This window comes from Aotus nancymaae, unplaced genomic scaffold, assembly GCF_030222135.1.
Source record: "Aotus nancymaae isolate 86718 unplaced genomic scaffold, 86718_ANA_hifiasm-v0.15.2.pri h1tg000155l, whole genome shotgun sequence".
Classification (NCBI taxonomy): Eukaryota; Metazoa; Chordata; class Mammalia; order Primates; family Aotidae; genus Aotus; species Aotus nancymaae.
Genome location: NW_026988570.1, coordinates 6,830,242 through 6,848,093, shown reverse-complemented (window position 1 = coordinate 6,848,093; position 17,852 = coordinate 6,830,242). Strand labels below are relative to the sequence as shown.

The following is a 17,852-nucleotide window of genomic DNA, read 5'->3' as shown; positions in this document are numbered from 1 at the left end:
GCCTGAAGCAAACGCATCTAAACCAGTGTTTCTTAGTGAACCCACTTTTGGCATTTAGGACAGGACAGGCTTTGCCCAAGTCTGCCCAAACCAAATAGGACAGGCATTGTTTGGTTGGAGGGAACAGTGTGCACATATTGCAAGATGTCTTATGTCCCCAGGCCCAGCAGATGCCAGGTATCCTCATGGAACATCAGCTCCATCATTTGCACACATCTGATTGACTGTCCTTGGGTTTTCAGTTGAGTCAAGAAGTCCTCTTTTGACTTATTCCATTTGGGTTTTGGGCATTTTCAAATGATGGGCCCTGGAAAAACATACTGCTGCCACTTTCTTGGGTGTCTGGGATTTAACCCTTAGCATGTTAAACACCAGTTGACCCTGGTGTGGCTATAGGGTCGAACCCAGGATTTTCCCTGAGGGAGGGGTCAAGGTCTGGAGCACAAGGTCTGGAGCCACTGTGGGAAGACAACCACTGCTTCTGGTTCTAGAGGAGAGCCCAGAGAGGACAGTCAGCAAAACATAGCCAGCCTCAGATACTGGGGCCGCAGCTGGACCGGAGGCAAGGCTCTGGCAGCTTACAAGCCCCAGATGTGTCCCTTGTGGTCAGCCACATGTGGTCTTCTTTGAGAAGTGAAGGGAACCCCCTGGAAGGGTGACATGAAACAGAAGGGAGAAGAGAACTCTGACAGACTGTTCAGCCCTGGAAAGGACCCGACCGATTCTGAGACGGTGTCTGGTCTGTGAGGCCTGGCCAGGGCTGGGGCCAGCTCAGGAGTGGGGCACATCTCAGCTACAGTCTTGGGGCAGCACAGACTTCATGGCGGTGGGCAGGGCACTGTGGTCTGCCTTGGCATTTTGGATCTCAGCACTGGCAGAGACACTTAGAGCTTCCTCCTTGCTCGCGTTCTGTCCAGGCCATTCTCCCCTACGTACAGCTCAGAGTTGACCACTCCTGGCCAGTCTCTACCTGCAACCTCCAGCCCCCAAGCCTGCAGGACTGGCATGAACCCCACCCAGCTGTCAAGGCCTGCTGGGGCCTGTTCCTCTTCTCCCACTGCTGTGTGTGTGGCGGCTGAGCACAGACGTCTTGTATCATGGCCGGCTGTGTGTTGTCTTCACAGCTCTGCTGAGGGCTAGTGGCACTCACCCATCCTAGCTCACCCTGCAGCTCCCCGCATAGGCCAGCCTTGGAGCCTTTCTCCCAGGAAAGATGACCCAATGCCCCCCAGTTCAGGCACACCACCTGTCAGTGTCAGTTATCAACTCCCATCACAAAATCCACAGGGACTGAGGCATCAACTGAAGGCCCAGTTCACTGGTGGCAAATGAGAAACATCTCAGTTACACAGGCCAAGTGGTAGATTACTGCTCAGGTAGTGCCCTGACTCCCACTGTTCTCCCTGAGGTTGCTAAATCGCTAAAGGCAAATTACTTGTTTGCTTAGGAGCATGGATTTAGAACATAGGCTGTGAGGTATGTGATTTGAATGTAAAATGGCACCAGGCCCTGAGGGGTTGCCGTATAATTTCTGTAGGCAGGACACCTCTGCCCAGCAGGCTAGCTGGGATGACCTGCCAGGCACCCTCTCCAGACAGACTGTGATGGGCGCTGCCTACATTTCCTCTGGTTCTCCTCTTCCCACACTCTTGTGCTTAACATATCAATTTTATGAAGGGGTACAGGTTTGGCACACAGCTTTTGAGTTGGGAGGGTAGACTTGACATTGGGTAAGTAGACTTGAATTTGAGTCATGGCTGTCCACTGAGCTATGTGACCTGGAGCAATTCATTCAACCTCTTCCAACCTTGAGTGCTCATGTAGCAAATGGAGGCAGGAGTGGCTTCTGCACAGCCTTGCTGGGAGGGTGAGTGAGCATACGGCAGGCCTCCTTATCATGGTAAGGAGGCACAGCCTGCACCATCCTCCCCAGTGACTGTCCATGCTGTATTATTTAATCTCATACAAGTTCACTTAGTTTTTTAAAAATTTTATTTTATTTGCTTATACAAGGGTCTGTCTATGTTGCCCAGGCTGGACTTGAACTCCGAGGCTCAAGCAATCCTCCTGCCTTAGCCTCCAGAGTAGCTACGACTACAGGCATGCACCACTGTGCCTGGCAAGTTCACTGAATTTTTAGAGTAGAGTAAAATGGCTCTTTCCTAAGTGTTCTTCCAGCTCAAATGTGTATGTATGTAGATACGTGTCTCAGCTAAGAGAACAGTGAAAGCCTGTTTCAAGAGATACGCGGCTCCAGGCATGGTTCAGGCTGGCGGGCCAGCCCTCTGCCAGATGTCAGGCTGCCTGGCTGATTTGAGACAGATGTATCTTTCTGGAGATCAGTGGCCTCCTGGGCCCTTCTGCCAGTGGGATTCCCTGCCACCCCCATCCTGTGCTCTGGAGAATGGCTGCTGTGGCTCAGGCACCCCAAGGGCCAGACAGACAATGGTAGGACCAGGAGAATTCTTGTCTCAGAGGTCAATACCAGGCACTTCTGGTTGAGAGGGACTTGAATAATGACAAGAAAAGAAGGCGAGTCATCTACAGCAAGCCACCCTGCCCTTCCAGGCACACGAGCCCCCATAGGGCAACTGGAGACCCTCCCCACCCAACCCACTGCTGGCCTCTGTGGTTTGGGTGTTACTGCCCAGCTCCTGGGTCTCTGGCGTGTGCTGGGTACAGACGTCTGATGTCACTGTTGTCACAACTCTCCCATCTCCTTGACTACCACTACCCTGATACAGACTCGGTGTCTCCCATACGGGAGCACCGAGGGGCAGGTGCATGAGTCAGCAGGCAGGTGGGCCGTGCCTTCGGGTGCTGCTCCTACCCGGGCCCCTCTCAGCCTCTGCTGAACCCCGCTGTTCCCAACATGCAGACACAAGGCTTCTCCACGTTCATTTTTATTTAAAGACTCGGAAACACAGGCATCATGGTTCGTCATCACTGACAAATCTTCCAAAACCACACGCTGACATTTGTGTCTAACAAAAACACTGGGGGAAGGGGGGGATGTGAATTGTGCAAAGTACAAAGGATCTCCCAGTCGGCTGAGCTTGTTTTGAGGTGCCCAGCCCGTCATCACCCCATGAGGATGCCAGGAGAGCACCCTCGACCGCCACCCTCTCTGCCTCCCTCTGGGCAGTGGCCCCTGGTGGCCTGCTGTCCTGTCCCCTTGGTGTCCACTGACTTCAGCCATGGCTGTGGACTCTACCTTGCTCCTCAAAGCAAATCTCTGTGGCCGCCCAAGGCCACTGCATGGCTAAGATAGGTATATCATGGGGCCAGGATGCAATGTAAGGTTTCATCTTAGCCGCCAAAACACGTGCCCTTTGAGACAAGACGGCCTGAAGAAAGGGCTAATTCTGCTCCTGCTCCTGTCTGCGAGCTACATCATCAGGAAGGCTGCAGGGTCTGAACGAGTTTAAAATGCTCAGATGTGCACGTGGGCTGTGCATTTCTGCCAGGCCCACGAATTGCTTTCCTTCCCAAGGTGGCACCAACACCTGCCCCTCACTCTGCCCTGAAAGGGGCCAGCTGACATCTTCCAAAGACGTGGAGATACTCATACTCGCCCCAGTTCTCTACCATGCTGTGTGCTGTGGGCTGTGGCCCTGCCCCCCATCAGAAGGGTGAAGAGCACCGTGTGGGCCATGCCTGGGAGAGGAAGAAAGTCCGGGTTAGTCTATTCTGTTGCTTGGTAGCTGTGCTCCTTATAAAAAAGACTTAAAAAAATTATCTGGAGACTTACTTAGTCTGGTTTCCCTGGAGAACACCTATGTCATTCAGGTTGTTGATCTGTGCACCTCTGTGGTGACAACGTGAATTCAAACACGCACAGGATTTTTGTGCATGATGGGCAACTAAGTTTGGCAAATATGGTAAGTAGATAGCTTTTGGTTGTCATTAACCTGGCACACACAAGTCCCTGTGTTTAAGCCAGGCTTTTTCTTTGATTCTCAACAAATTTCTCAAGTCTATTAAATCTATTATCATCTGGAGGGATGGAAAGGCATGATCTCCCCCTAGTGCAGTAGCCACCTGAAAGTAACAAGTTGCCAAGTCACGTCCCAAAACAGGAACTCTGAAAATAAGTGGCCTGGGTTTCAAAGGCTTCATGCCAGGCAAGAGAATGTACTTCTGGAATTGGTCACATCCCTGAAAACCAGTGACACCCTATGTTACCAAAGGCTTTATTCAGCTTAATTTAAGTCTGAATGGTTTTTGTAAAAATATAGGTGGAGAGAGGGGTGATGGATTGAAATTTTCAGGTGATAAAAGTGTGTTCCTAAGGTGTGAATCTTGAGAACAAAATTGTCTCCCGACAGGGCTCCTCATCAGTCTTCCTGGGAAGTGAGCCACGATGCTAAAGAATATATATTTGTCAGCCCCACTCAGGGAGGTCCCAGCATCACTGCACCTCCTCTTGTCTCGCCCACCCAGCTCCCCAATCCTGCAAGCCTGCGCAGTGCCGCAAGCCCCTGATCTCCTTGGACCTCTGGTCTCCAGCAGGTGAAGGTTTGCACTGCCTGAAGTGGGAGCAGTTATTTATTTTTAAAGAAGAAGAAGAATGGTGGTGGTGATCTGAACTGTTGTACAAGCTGCACATTTTGATACTCAGAAATCATCTTCTGAGAATGCTAATTGCAGTTCTCTCTGAGGCAATAAAGGGAAGATTCTGCCTTCCCAGCTAGGATTGACCTGTGTGCTCCTCCTACCGCCACACAAAAGGACAATTATAGTGGCCCTTCCTCGAAATGTTTCCAGGTCTTGAATAATAATCATCACCGTCTAGACAGAGCGCAGGGTTTTGGTAAGAGTTTAAAGAAACCAGCTGCTTCTAAGCTCCCTCCAACCCCCTAAATGGATCCACCCCCCAGCCCCCAGAGTACTGGCCAGCACTGAGGTGCAGGAGGGGGGCTTCTCAGAGCGCTGCCAAATCCATATGAGAAATATAAAAATTCTGCCCCTTTGATGTCGCCTCAGACATCTTTTCTTTCAAGCTCAACTAAGTCATTACTAGTTTTACAAAAAGGCAGCACCAGATGTATGAAAAATAGGCAATGTCTGACTTATTAGAAATATATAAAGTCTAACAGCTTTACATTAAAAATATGCTGTAAGAAAGAAGTAATGCAAGGGACAGTGGTGGCGAACAGAAAGTGTTGCTTATACTAGTGGCAGGAGACAAAGCCCACAGATTCTGCTCCGGTTCCCACAGGGATGGTGGGGTGGCTTGCGAGGGACCCCCAGGGCCTCACAGGAGGTCCCCCAGGACCATGAACACCCCTGCTAAGTGGCCGGGTGGCAGGCGACTGAGGTATATAGAATGATGACGGAGCAACCTGAGCCCCTCGGGAAGCCCAGGGCAGCCCAGAAAGATGATCTCCAGCGCTCCTGGCCCCAACGCCACCCACCTTGCCCACAGACTTCCTGCAGCCTCTGACTCTGCTTAGGTGGTAAATGAGAACACTGCCGCGGCTGCAAACCACGCCTCAGGCCTGCCTGCGCCGGCACCTGCCTCTCTTCCTCAAGGTGCTTTCTTGGTAGTTTACACAGAGGGGGTGGGTATTTCCTTGAAGAACATCCCAGGTGTGCTCTCCGTTGGGGGTTCTGGGAGAAGGCACGACCTCCACAGTCCCTGGCCCCCACCCTGGGCCAGGGCATCCCCCGCCAGGTGCTTTGGAGATGACCTGGAACCCTGGGGGTGCCATGGCTCCCTCTCTGTGTGCCGTGGGGCTTCCCAGGCGGCCTTCCCCTCTGTGAGCCAGGTGCAGGGAGCACCAGTCCTCAGAAGCTCTCGACAAAGCTGCCTGGGAAGAGGCCCGTGCGGCCGTTCCGCTGCAGGGTCCCCTTGTACCAGCCGTCCTCGCGCTTCTTGTGCACAAAGACGATGTCGCCTTCCTTCAGCTCGATCTCTGCCTCGCTCTGGGGTGGGTAGGAGACCACCACGCGGTACCTGGGGAAAGAGCACCGTGGGTGAGCCCTGCCCACACAGTCTCCATCTCCGTCTGCCGGGTCGTGCTTTCTCTTTTCCTTAAAAATTGTCATTATTGTAAATTATTTTCATGTGTGGCTACTTTCCCACTTTATACAATTTGTTTGTTTTTCATTTTTTCAAAACTCTTTTGAAATTTTTCATTTTTTTATAAAAAATACTTTAAAAGACATTTCCCTGTGCTGTCCTTTTAGACTCTGATCTATGAAGAAGCTGGACTGTTTCACCCCCTTGAAGAGTCTCCACCCAAGCATCCCCCATTTCACATAGAAGCCCACCCACCCAGACTGCGGCCTCCCAGGGGCAGGGGTGGGGAATGGTCAGGACAAACTGTGTCCCTATTTGCCCCACCCCAATGTCATGACCCTGGGCTCGTGTCCCCACCTTTCCCTCTGTTGGTTCCTCTGGAAAGCGCAGCCCCTCACCTGCACCACCACCTCTCAGGTTGGGGTCCCATGTCATGTGTGAAGGGCATTTGGAACATTGTTTTGGTAAATGGTCCTTATTTTTTTGAGACAGGGTCTTGCTCTTCTACCCAGGCTGGAGTGTCATGGTATGATCCTAGCTCACTGCACCCTTGACCACCCTTGAGGTTCAAGTGATCCTCCCACCTCAGCCTCCCAAGTAGCTGAGACCAACGCACACACCACCATGCCCAGCCAATTTTTAATTTTTTTTTTGTAGAGATAGGGTCTTGCTATGTTGCCCAGGCTGGTCTTGAACTCCTGAGTGCAAGTGATCCGCTGGCCTCAGCCTCTTCAAGTGCTGGGATTACGAGCACAAGCCACCATGCCCAACCTGTCCTTATTTTTAAATGTGCTCCAAAAATCATAAGATTTTTTTCCAAGTGCCTTAGCATTGGAACTGGCTGAGGCCACATCATCAACATCAATAAGGTCCAATTTTCCTCACATCTCATTTCCACAAGACTTGGGCCCGCTGTGGCCTCCGAGGCCTCTTTGGAGTCCCTGTTTTCAGACCAATATGCCCTAGTGTGGAAGCAGAGACAGAAGCCTTCCCTGGGGCCTTCCCTGCATGGCCTCTGCCTGCAGGGGCCTGGGGGGATGGGGTGTGCTGTGTGTCAGGTGCTGGAGCTCTGAGTGCACCCCAGGGCCTCGCTGGGCTGTGGCAGGTGCTCCTGACAGCACTTAGCTGTGGCTCTTACCAAGAGTTCCCTCCTCGACCACACTCTAGCCTGGCTCCTCTGAGCCCTCTTCTTGACTGGGCCTCTGCTTATAACTACTTGAACCACCACTAACATAGCTTCTAGCAGCTCAAGGTAGCATCCCTAGGCTGACCCCGGACCCCCTTAAAGTGCTTGCCTCAGAAACCTCACAGCAGCCAAAAGAATCAGCTGTGAGTTCCAGCCACACCTGAGGACAGGGACTGTCTCCTGACTTCAGTGAGCATGTCAGCATGTCCAGATGTGTTCACGCAGACCATCTGCTTCTGCCGTCTGTAACTTTTCACTTCCCTCACTCTCCTGCCTCCCTGCTCCCTCATTCCCTCTTGGAAACCCCCAGTCAATTGTGCCAATTGAAGCTGAGCTCAGCTCACCCTGGACCCTATTCCCCATTGCAAATGCTCGTTATGTTGCCAATTAAAACCTGTCTGACCACTTTCACTAGTGTGTCTGGCTGTGGTTGTGTTTGACAAGACACACACACACACACACACACACACACACACACACCCCTGCTCTGCTATCCCACACCCATCCTGCAAGCCGCAGAGGAGGAGGAAGAAGGCTAAAAAGCAGCTGTGCTGGCTCCAGGAGAGCCTTCCTCTAAAACATTGCCGAGGGCCAACCAGCTGGACCTTGTGCCCTCGGCCTTCACTGCTTGTGGTCTGATGGATAGGGCTCCACCCAACACCCACCAACTAGGCATCTCTGCCCTGGGGAAACTCTGCAGGGGCATGCTTACTCGATGCTTGGCTGGGCCCCTGCACCCCAGCCCTTGTGTGGGTGAGGACTGTGCTGTAAGGGGTGAGAGGAGACGCCCCTGGGACATCAGGGTGTTAGGCCTCCCATCCAAAGCCCAGATCCCACATGTGGTGGGTTTTGTGGCAGGCAGGGTGCAACTGTTCTCTCTGCCTGAAAACCCCTGACTGACAGTTCCTCAGACACTCACTTTGCTGAGCAGCACCAAGATGGGCCTGGCAGGGCGAAGGCACTCAATAACCAGCCCTGGACCACCCGGGTATCCATCTCCACGGACGCCGAGGCTGTCTGGGAGACACGGCCCCCATGGCTCTGGACGCCGTCCCTGGTGGCCTCGGTGCCGCTCTCCCATGGGTGGCTCCTGGTCCTGGAAGCTGGTGGCTCTGGGCTTCCTGCTTTCACTCGGCTTGGACTCAGTTTACCCATAGCTGAGGCTCCTTTTGAGCAGAGGCTCAGAGGGCTCCAGCAGTCTCCATCCCTCTCAGAGAAGAGGCCACAGTCTAAATGCCCCAGCATTCCCAGGCCCTCCATGTTGTGCCCCTCCTGCTCCTCCAGCCCTGCCCCTCCGAGCCCTGGCGGCCCCAGGTGCGCCCACCTCAGAGCTCCTGCATGTGCTGCTCCCTCTGCCTGGTATGCCTTGCCCTGTGTGGCCATGCCTGGCCTGCCCTTCCCCAGCTCTCACCACCTTCTACTGTGCGTCATTCACCTGCTTACCCGACTCATCTGTCTCCTGCACCAGCCTGCAAGCCCCAGTGCCACTGGGATTACTGCACACCTGCTCCAAGTGTGGCTCACATACACTTCAGGACCCTCACATTTCTCTGGGCCCATCCTGGACCTACTTGATAGGACTTAGGGGGAATGGTCTAGGGAATGTGGATTTTCAGCAACTCTGGGAGGGAATGCTTGCACGCTAGTGTCTGAGAATCAAGGCGCTGAGTGCACGCTCGGGGCGGAAGCCTTCGCCCTTCTCCACCCTACCTGCTCATAGAGCCTGGAGTGCAGAAGCCATGGCTTTGGGGCAGTTTGACTTGGTGCTGGGCTCAGGAAAGATCTGCAGACAGGAGACCAAGACCCAGCCCTGGAGAGTGCACAGCCCATGGACACACAGGCCCAGCTTGCGTCAGACCAGCAAGAGCAGGCGGCATGGAGAATGGGCTCCTGAGGCTGACTTGGGGGTGCAACGTTCCTACTCCTAGGGGAGCAGAGGCCAGGCACTGGGTCCTATCCCTGAGGACCAGTCAACTCTAAGTGTCTCAGAGTGTCTGCAGGTGTGCGAGGGTTGGACTGGTTCCCATGGGCTGTCTGCAGGCCAACCAGATGCTGCTCTCAGGGACGTGCAGGTGGGAAGGAAGGACGGGTGGAGGAACCTCCTTCCTCCCAGCCCAGTGTCTCTATGAGGGCTTCCTGCTGGCCCTTCTTGAAGGAAGACAGATGGCTGCCAGGATGCAGCCAGTGGTCTGTGAAATCAGACAGCATGCACACAAACCGAGGCTGAGGGCCCACAGGACCAGCGCCATCCTACCTGTGGCCTTCTGCCATCCCCCACCTCCTCCAAACACCTGCTCCTCCTCTCTCTTCTCCAAGGAAAGAAAGGAAGGCAAAGGGCGAGATGATTTCTCAGACTCTGATTGCAAGTTTTGGCTTTTGCCTCAACTTCCAGATGTGAAACAAACAAGCAGCTTTAAAAATATAATTTGTTAGAAAGATGTAATTTGGTGCTTCTTAGCAATTCAATGATTTAATGAGCCCAGATGGATGTGGGCTGAATTTATACGAGACAAGTGTTTAACGTTTCTGTCCAGATCATTCCAAGACTCTGAGCTGTTCTTCCTGCTGCAGGAAAGTAATTGATACTCCCTGTTATAGACACAGAGGGCCATTGTGTCCGTGTGAGCAGCTGAGGATGACAGCTACTCCCAGGTCACGATCGTGCATCATAACTCAGTGAGCAACTCTGCTCCTCTGCCCTGCTGAGTATAATTAAGGTTATGGCAACCACAGCTAATTTTTAGACACGGGGCTCAGGGAATCCAAATGGGCAGAATCAGAATGAATTCTCATTCCTGCACTTACTATTATTACCATTAACTCTGTGCAAGGTTTGGATGTCCTGCTTTCCTAGGGGGTCCTCTGTTTCCCTCCCTGACAATGGGGACTGCAAAGCGGCCCTCCATGTAGTAACCTTTTCAGAGCACTTGCTTCAACACAGGAGGATGAATGAGCCCCTGAGTCCATGGAATGTGCTGGTAACAGAGTGATGACCTGCTAGGAACTTGGGGATGATAAGAATATTCTATACCCTGGACACTAAACTGTAATATCAACACACATATTAGTTGTCTATGGCTGTAACAAATGACCATAAACATAGTGGTATCACACTACACAAATTTATCATAGTTCTGTCCATCAGAACTCCAGCACGGTCTCACTGGGCCAAAATCAAGGTGTTCCTCCTGGAGGCTCTAGGGTAGAAGCCGTTTCCTTGCCATTTCCAGTTGCTAGAAGCTGCCTTCATCCCTTCCCTGGAGGCCTCTTCCTCCATCCTCAAAGTGGAGTGCTCACATCATGCCACTCTGACCTCCTCTGCCTCTCTCTTCTACTCATAAGAATCCTTTGTGATTACACAGGGCCCACCTGGATAATCCGGGTCATCTCTTTAAAGTCAGCTGATTAGCAACCTTAATTCCATCTGCAACCTCACTTTCTCTTTGCCATGTACAGTAGCACAGTCATGGGTTTTTAGGATTTAGGGCATAGACATCTTTGGGGGCCACTATTTTGCCCACCACACATATAATGGATCAGAGCAAGAAACATTTAAATCCTAACAAAGCCAGACAACTCACAGGCCATCAAGAGCTGAGGATGACCTTATCGATGTAAACGTCTGGGGAGAGGCCCGTGCAGGACAAAGGGGTGGGGGTGGCCAGGCCACGCTGCAGTGCCCTCACCAACATCATCTATTATTATCATAGATGTCACAGCATGCATTACTATTACAGAGGTCATAGCATATATCATTATTGTTGTGTTGTTTAGTGTGCACTCATACTTTTTCAAGTGGTAATCTAGATGAGTTATAAGTATTACACCCAGGAAGGTATTATTATCCCCATTTTATGTATGTGGAAACTGAGACTATAAAAATGGAGAAAGAGGGCCGGGCACAGTGACTCACGTCTGTAATCCCAGCACTCTGGGAGGCCAAGGTGGGCGGATCACTTGAGGCCATGAGTTTGAGGCCAGCCTGGCTAACATGGCAAAACCCTGTCTCTACTAAATATACAAAAATCAGCTAGGCATGTTGGTGCACACCTATAATCCCAGCTACTTGGGAAGCTGAAGCATGAGATTTGCTTGAACCTGAGAAGTGGAGGTTGCAGTGAGCCAAGATTGCACCACTGCACACTCCAGCCTGGGCAACAGAGTGAGACTTTGTCTCAAAAAAATGAAATGAAGAAAGATGTTTGGGGTGAAATGGTTGGTAGATTGGTAGGTGGCCAATGTGTCTGTCTACTCAAAGCCTCTTCAAGACACTGCCAAGGTGCAGAAGAGCCAGCAGGCAGGTGTCCGGAGGGCAGGAGGGGCTGGTCCCAGAGCTCAGCTTGCTGGCCCTGCACCAGAACAGCCCAGGGTTGGTGTAGCTGCTGGGGAACTGGGGCATGAGACAGTTCTAACCTGATGCCATGTGCATTCGCTGCCTGCATTTCCCACGACCACACCTGTATTATGAGTTCCACAAGCAACTTCTGGAAATTCAGCTCCCTCTGCACATGGTCCACAGGACAAGAATATGCTCAGACACCTAAAGGTGAGGTTCCCTGGGAAGGAACTGAGCACAGCCCTCTGGTTTACACCCCAGGCTTGTGGGCTTGGCTCATAAGTCTACTTGTGTGACTGGCCTGCTGGGGTAGCGCTGCTGAGCCTGACTCTCTTTCCAGAGTCTCAAGAGAGAAATGGTTGAGACCTGGAGGGGTCTGGGCATAGGAGACACCCAAGAAATGCAGGCAGCAACACTGCCCATCCCTCCTTGGCAGTCCAGGGTGGAAACCTTGACTGTGACAGCCCATGCTGCCCTCCTGCCTGCATTCCCACTGTCATGATCATAGGTGGGCCTTGCACACCTCAGGCCCTCCAGGAGTGTTTGGCAGCCTGGTGTCCTGGCCCCATTACAGGGATTCTCACCTCTGCACAGGCCGCAGCCCAGCTGCTCCTCCTCCAAAGTAAGCCTGGAAGTAAGTTTTTCTCAAAAGCCTGCAGGGCCCAAGTCCAAGTGCTCTCTGGAGCTGTCCCAGCCTGAGGAGTCAGCATTTTCCCAGTCATGCCCTCAGCTCCGAACTGCCAGGGCTCCCCAGGATACCAGGCAGCCCGTGGCTACCATGTTGAGGAGAGGGGGCATCTCTGGGGCTCATGGGCAGTTTGGTTTCAGGCTGTGTTTTGGAAATGCTTCTCTTTAACGAGTGCTACAGAGCGCTTGGTTCGAGAAGGGTGTCAAGAGTCTCTGGGTACAATAACCCCTGATGAGATGGAACACTCAGAGAACAGGAGTGAGTCTCTGAATTTTCTAATTCATCAGAGATGCCCATGACTTTATAGAACAGGATCTTTCAAGACCTTTTATAGAGGATTCTGGAAGTCATATCTTTGAAGATAATGTTGAGGGGTCTGGGGAGGAAGAAGCCTAGGGAGACATGAGAACAGCTTTGAAATATCCCAAAGTCTGTCATCCTCACGAGTCAGCAGACCAACTCTGTGACCCCAGACAAGGGTCAGGCTCCATTCAGAAAACACAGGCAGCAGGTGTTGGTCCCATGGAGGGAGGTGGCGATGTGGAGGAAACTCCTTAGGAGGGGACGGGAGGTGGAAGAAGTGGAGGAGGAGGAGGAGGAGAGGAGGAAAGAGAAGGTGGGTGTGTTTTGTGTGTCTGAATGTGCTTGTGTGTTTGTATGATGTGTTTTCTTGATGTGCAATTTGTGTATAGTGTATGTATCTGTTTTATGTGTGTTTACATGGTATGGTGTGTGCAGTGCATGTTTGTATGGTGTGCAGTCTGTCTGCACAATGTATATGGTGTATGTGTGGTGTGTGGTGTGTGTATGGTGTGTGATGTGTTTGTACAGTGTGTGTGTATGATGTGTGTTTGCAGCGTGTGTGGAGCGTGTGTTTGCAGTGTGTGCGGGGCGAGTGTTTGCAGTGTGTATGCTGTGTGTGTATGGTGTATATGGGGTGTATATTTGCAGTGTACGTGTTGTGTGTGTATTGTGTGTATGGGGTGTGTGTTTGCAGTGTGTATGGTATATATGTGTTTGTATGGTGTGTGAAGGGTGTAGGTTTGCAATGATGTGTGTGGGGTGTGTGTTTATATGGTATATGTGGGGTATGTGTGTTTGTATAGTGTATGTGGAGTGTGTGTTTGCAGTGCGTGTGGTATGTGTCTGATGTATGTGGGGTGTGTCTGTGTAGTGTAGGTGTGTTTGCATGGTTGTATGGCGTGTGTGTTTATGGTGTATGTGTGGTGTGTGTGTATGATGTATGTGGGGTGTGTGTGTGGTGTGTGTGTGTGGGGTGTGTGTGTATGATGTATGGGTGGTGTGCGTTTGTGTGGTGTGTGTATGATATATGTGTGGTGTGTGTGTTTGTGTGGTGTGTGTATGATATATGTGTGGTGTGTGTGTTTGTGTGGGGTGTGTATGATGTATGTGTGGTGTGTGTGTTTGTGTGGGGTGTGAATGATATATGTGGGGTGTGTATGATGTATGTGTGGTGTGTGTGTTTGTGTGGTGTGTGTATGATGTATGTGGGGTGTGTATGTTTGTGGGGTGTGTGTGTGTTGGCACCATGTGTAGTGTGCAGTGTGAACCCAGTTCTCTGAGGGCCTGGGGCCCTGTGGAGGGGAAGGCACTTCTCCCTGTGGGTGTGCCTGTAGGGGCTGGGACTGGCATGGCAGTGCTGATGGATCTGCAGGACCCAATGCTGGTGCTGACCCCTGGCAGGGCTGTGATGTGTCCCACACTGTCCACAAGCTGATGATAGGCCCTGTGAGTACACAGCATTGGGGGTGCTGCTGACCGCGCAGCTGAGGTCGGAAAGCCCTCAGCTGAATCTCTGGCTTGGCCACTAACTGGCTGTGTGATCTTGGGCTAGTTACCGAGCCTTTTACAAAACCTGGGTTTCCTTATCTGTAAGACGAGGACACATATTTCACTGGGTTTTTGGAAGGGTTCACTGAGACAGCACACATGCAGCGCTGAGGGAAACACTGCAGGCAGGGCCTGGCTATCCTGGGCATGCGTGGCCGGAATCCGTGCCCACTGCTGAGTGTTCTGAATTGCACCCTGTGCAGAACACTCAGCTCTTGTGATTCTAACAGCAGGTGTACATGTGACTTCTGTTCCAACTAGTAATCAGAAGTTAGTAGTTGAGGGCCCTGCGGAGCGCCTTTTCAATTCTGGAGCCCCAGGCCTAGCCCCAGAGGCTTGGCACTAGGTATCATCTCTGTCAGGGCTGGCAAACTGTGCTGCAGCTAATTTGTGTAGTCTTAGAGCTGTGAATGTTGTTACATTTTGAAATAGTTGAAAAAGAAATCAGAAGACTATTTCACGACCTAAGAAAACTGTATGAAATTTAAATTTCAGTGTCCACAAATAGGAGTTTACTGGGACACCAGCCCATTCGTCTACATACAGTGCGTGGCCGCGCTCCCACTGTGAAGGCAGAGGGAATGGTCACCCCAGACACCATAGGTCTGCAGCATCTGCCGCATTTACCATCTGACCTTTGATGAAGAACTTATGAAGCTGGACACTGCACAGAAGAACTTGTGAGGCTGAACTAGATAGGCTCCGTTTCATTCCCCACGTGGCACTGGGAATGGTGTCTGGGAGGGCAGCCGGTGCTCAGGGCAGAGGCTGCCTTCCTGCATTGCAGGCAGCCAGATAGCTAAGGGGACGAAAGTTTCTGGCAGAAACACCAGGACTGTTTTCTTGGGAGGTTGTTTGTGTTTGATTATTTCAGCAATGTTGCAATGCGTGGGCACTTAGCAAGAATCATATCTTCTTTCCGTCCTAAGCTGACAGCCATCGTATCTCTCCAAGATGCCTTCAGCCTTTATCTGAGAAGCCTTTTAGGATGGATAACTTATAAAGGGGGATCCAAGCAAGGTGCGCCTCTAGCCCCAGGTGAAACCCAAGCACCTGCAGCCCCACAGCCCCGCAGCCCACAGCCCTAGTGGGCCATGTCACTTCAACCAGACTCAGTTTCCAGATCTGTAAACAAACCTAGGGTGAACTATGTGAAGTTGCTAGTAAGCATCAAAACGAATGGATATGAGCAGTTTCATAGGGTTCAATCTGACCAACTATATACGTTTGAAGTCATCATATTCAAGATATATAGGCTTGAAGCTGTCTTGAGTAACATCATAATTCTAACATGCTGAGTGGGCTGAGGCTTGCGTGGGAAGAGCTGCTCCTTAAGCGGGACACATAGGCCCACAGGAGACTTAGCCTAGGGACCTGCTCCAGGGTCCCTCAGGGTTGAGGGGGCACAGACCACTCATTGCCTAGTCTCCCACTATTTGCAGTCAGAACCACTCAGTCCTAATGCATTTCCTGATGGCTCCTTTGCAGTCCCAAACTCAGGAACCAGATGGATGCAGAACAGAAAATAACACTCCAGTTCCCAGACTCGTTTCATACAGCGTCCACCACCCAAGCTCAGGACTATGTGGATCTGGGTGTGGAGGGATGTCTGGTAAACCTAATCCCAGCAAGGCCTCATTGTCCCTGCTCCCCGAAGGTGGCTCCAGACCTCAGAGGCCAAACCACAGCACGCCACAGAGCAGGCAAGCCCACCCTCCACTTACCTCTCTCTGGGCAACGGCTTGGGCTCGGGGCGGATGGCAGCCATGGACAGAGGTGCTTGCCGGGAAGGAGATGCGAAGTTCAGATCCAAGGAGCCTGCCTTCCTGTGCAGAGGCTCCATCCCCATGGCACCTTGCATCTCGCTCTCTATGGGACAGGATCCTGCCCTTCCATGGCTGGACAGTGAGGACACTTCGGGGCCCACTGCGCCCTGGAGCAGGGCGTCCATGGCCACCTGCGGGTCGTGGGTTGGAGACACAGATGGTGGGGAGCGTGACTTCTTCTTGGTGGATGCTCCGGCTAGAAGCTTCAGGAGCCCGCTCTTCTTCTCTTTCTGGGGAGACACACAAGATGGAAACCAAACAGATGAATGCTTCCCAGCGTCCTTGCTGTCAGCGACTGGGGAGTGCATTCTCCTATGTGGTACTTTATTTTTTAATTTCTTATTTTTTTCAGAGACAAAAGACTGCCACTCACAGCAACAGCAGTAGCCAGAGTACCAGCATTTTCTTGCACCAGTTCCCTGAACCCCAGTTCCCACAAGGTAAAGCAGTGTGGGCCAGGTGATGTTCACCGGCACACCAGGCTGTGTTAAAGCAGAGTACCAGGAGCTTCAGGAGACTGAATCCTCTCTACTGGACTGTGAGGATGCTGGCCCTCCGCTCTGGAGTCAGGCAGTAAGCACACCTGCTCTTTGCTTTGAAGAGACATTATTTCTATTCTCCAAGGCTGGTGCCTACATAGACATCTTGAAAAGACAGGCCAGCAGATGGCATCTCAGTTGTAAGATGGGTGGAAAGGTGAGAGACCCATGGAGAACGATTCCATTGGGAAACTTTAAAGATAACCTTGTAAAGTGGCTCAGAGGATGAAAACAAAGCTAAGACTGAAAGTTCATCCAGGCGGGGTGCGGTGGCTCACGCCTGTAATCCCAGCACTTTGGGAGGCCAAGGCGGGCAGATCACTTGAGGTCAGGTAGGTTCGAGACCGGCTTGGCCAACATGGCGGAACCCCATCTCTACTAAAAATACAAACATTAGCTGAGTGTGGTGGCATGCGCCTGTAATCTCAGCTACCAAGGAGGCCGAGGTGGGAGAATCACTTGAACCCAGGAGGTGGAGGTTGCAGTGAGCCAAGATCACACCACTGCACTTCAGCCTGGGTGACAGAGTGAGACTCCATCTCAAACAAAAAAAAAAGAAAGAGAAAGCTCATCCAACTCTTGTTTTCCTTTCTCTTCCAAAATCTGGCAGAAAAGTCCAAAATAGGCCCCAAGGCCCCAGGGCAGGCTGGCAGGGCCATTCTCAGAGGAGGACGCTGCTGACGGGCCATCCCCAACAACACAGCCCTCTCTGTCACGGGACCCTGGCCAAGCCTGGCAATGTCATTATCTGTGTAGAAGAACCAGCAGTCAATGTCATCTGCTTTCTCTTTCCCCAGGTCTTCTAAGTGGACTTTGTAGGACAGGTGACACGGTTCCTAATGGGACTTCACGTGAGGCCCGAGCCACACTGGGGTCTGGGTGTCTAAGAGCACAACCACTCAAGCCCCAGCCAGGCTCCACCAGGCCACATGCCTAGACTGCTGCTGCAGCAGTGCCAGAGTCTGGGGGCCTGTGCCCATGGGACACTGCTTAGTGCCTGCTAAAGGGTCTCTACCAGGTAAGGTGTCTAAAGTGGCCATCCCCATCACTCTTGGTGACCAGCATTTGTTCCACTGTATTCATTAATCCCACTGCATTTAGAGCCGGTGCCCCCAGGCCACTGCTGCTTTTACAACATAGAGGGAAAGGCATGTAAGGAGGGCATGCCCTGGGCGAGTGTGGATCTCCTCTCACAGGTTTCAGAGTGAAAACCCAGCCCCCACCCCAACTGCCCAAGTCTTGGCCTTTGCCCCCACTTTTCTCAATATGTTTCCTCCAAGGCTGGACTCATTTTGAAGTCAGCTGTTCTGCTTTCAGGCTGACGGTCCATCAGGGAGTTCTGGGCAATTTCAGGGCGAGGAGGAAGAGGCAGCCCAGCAATGGGCCATGCAGCCTGGGGAT

At 52.0% G+C, this 17,852-nt stretch overlaps 1 protein-coding gene across 1 annotated transcript in view; it reads right to left on the bottom strand.

Moving 5' to 3' along the window:
• Nucleotides 1–2,672: 2,672 nt before the first annotated feature.
• Nucleotides 2,673–17,852, bottom strand: part of SH3RF3 (SH3 domain containing ring finger 3) — a 367,719-nt gene continuing 352,539 nt past the window's right edge. Inside the window, exons 9-10 of the mRNA XM_012440715.2 lie at nucleotides 15,811–16,142; nucleotides 2,673–5,959 (exon numbers count right to left, since the gene is read on the bottom strand). Coding sequence (XP_012296138.2) covers nucleotides 5,791–5,959; nucleotides 15,811–16,142 — 501 coding nt within the window. The 3' untranslated portion in view covers nucleotides 2,673–5,790. The remainder of the gene's footprint in view (nucleotides 5,960–15,810; nucleotides 16,143–17,852) is intronic.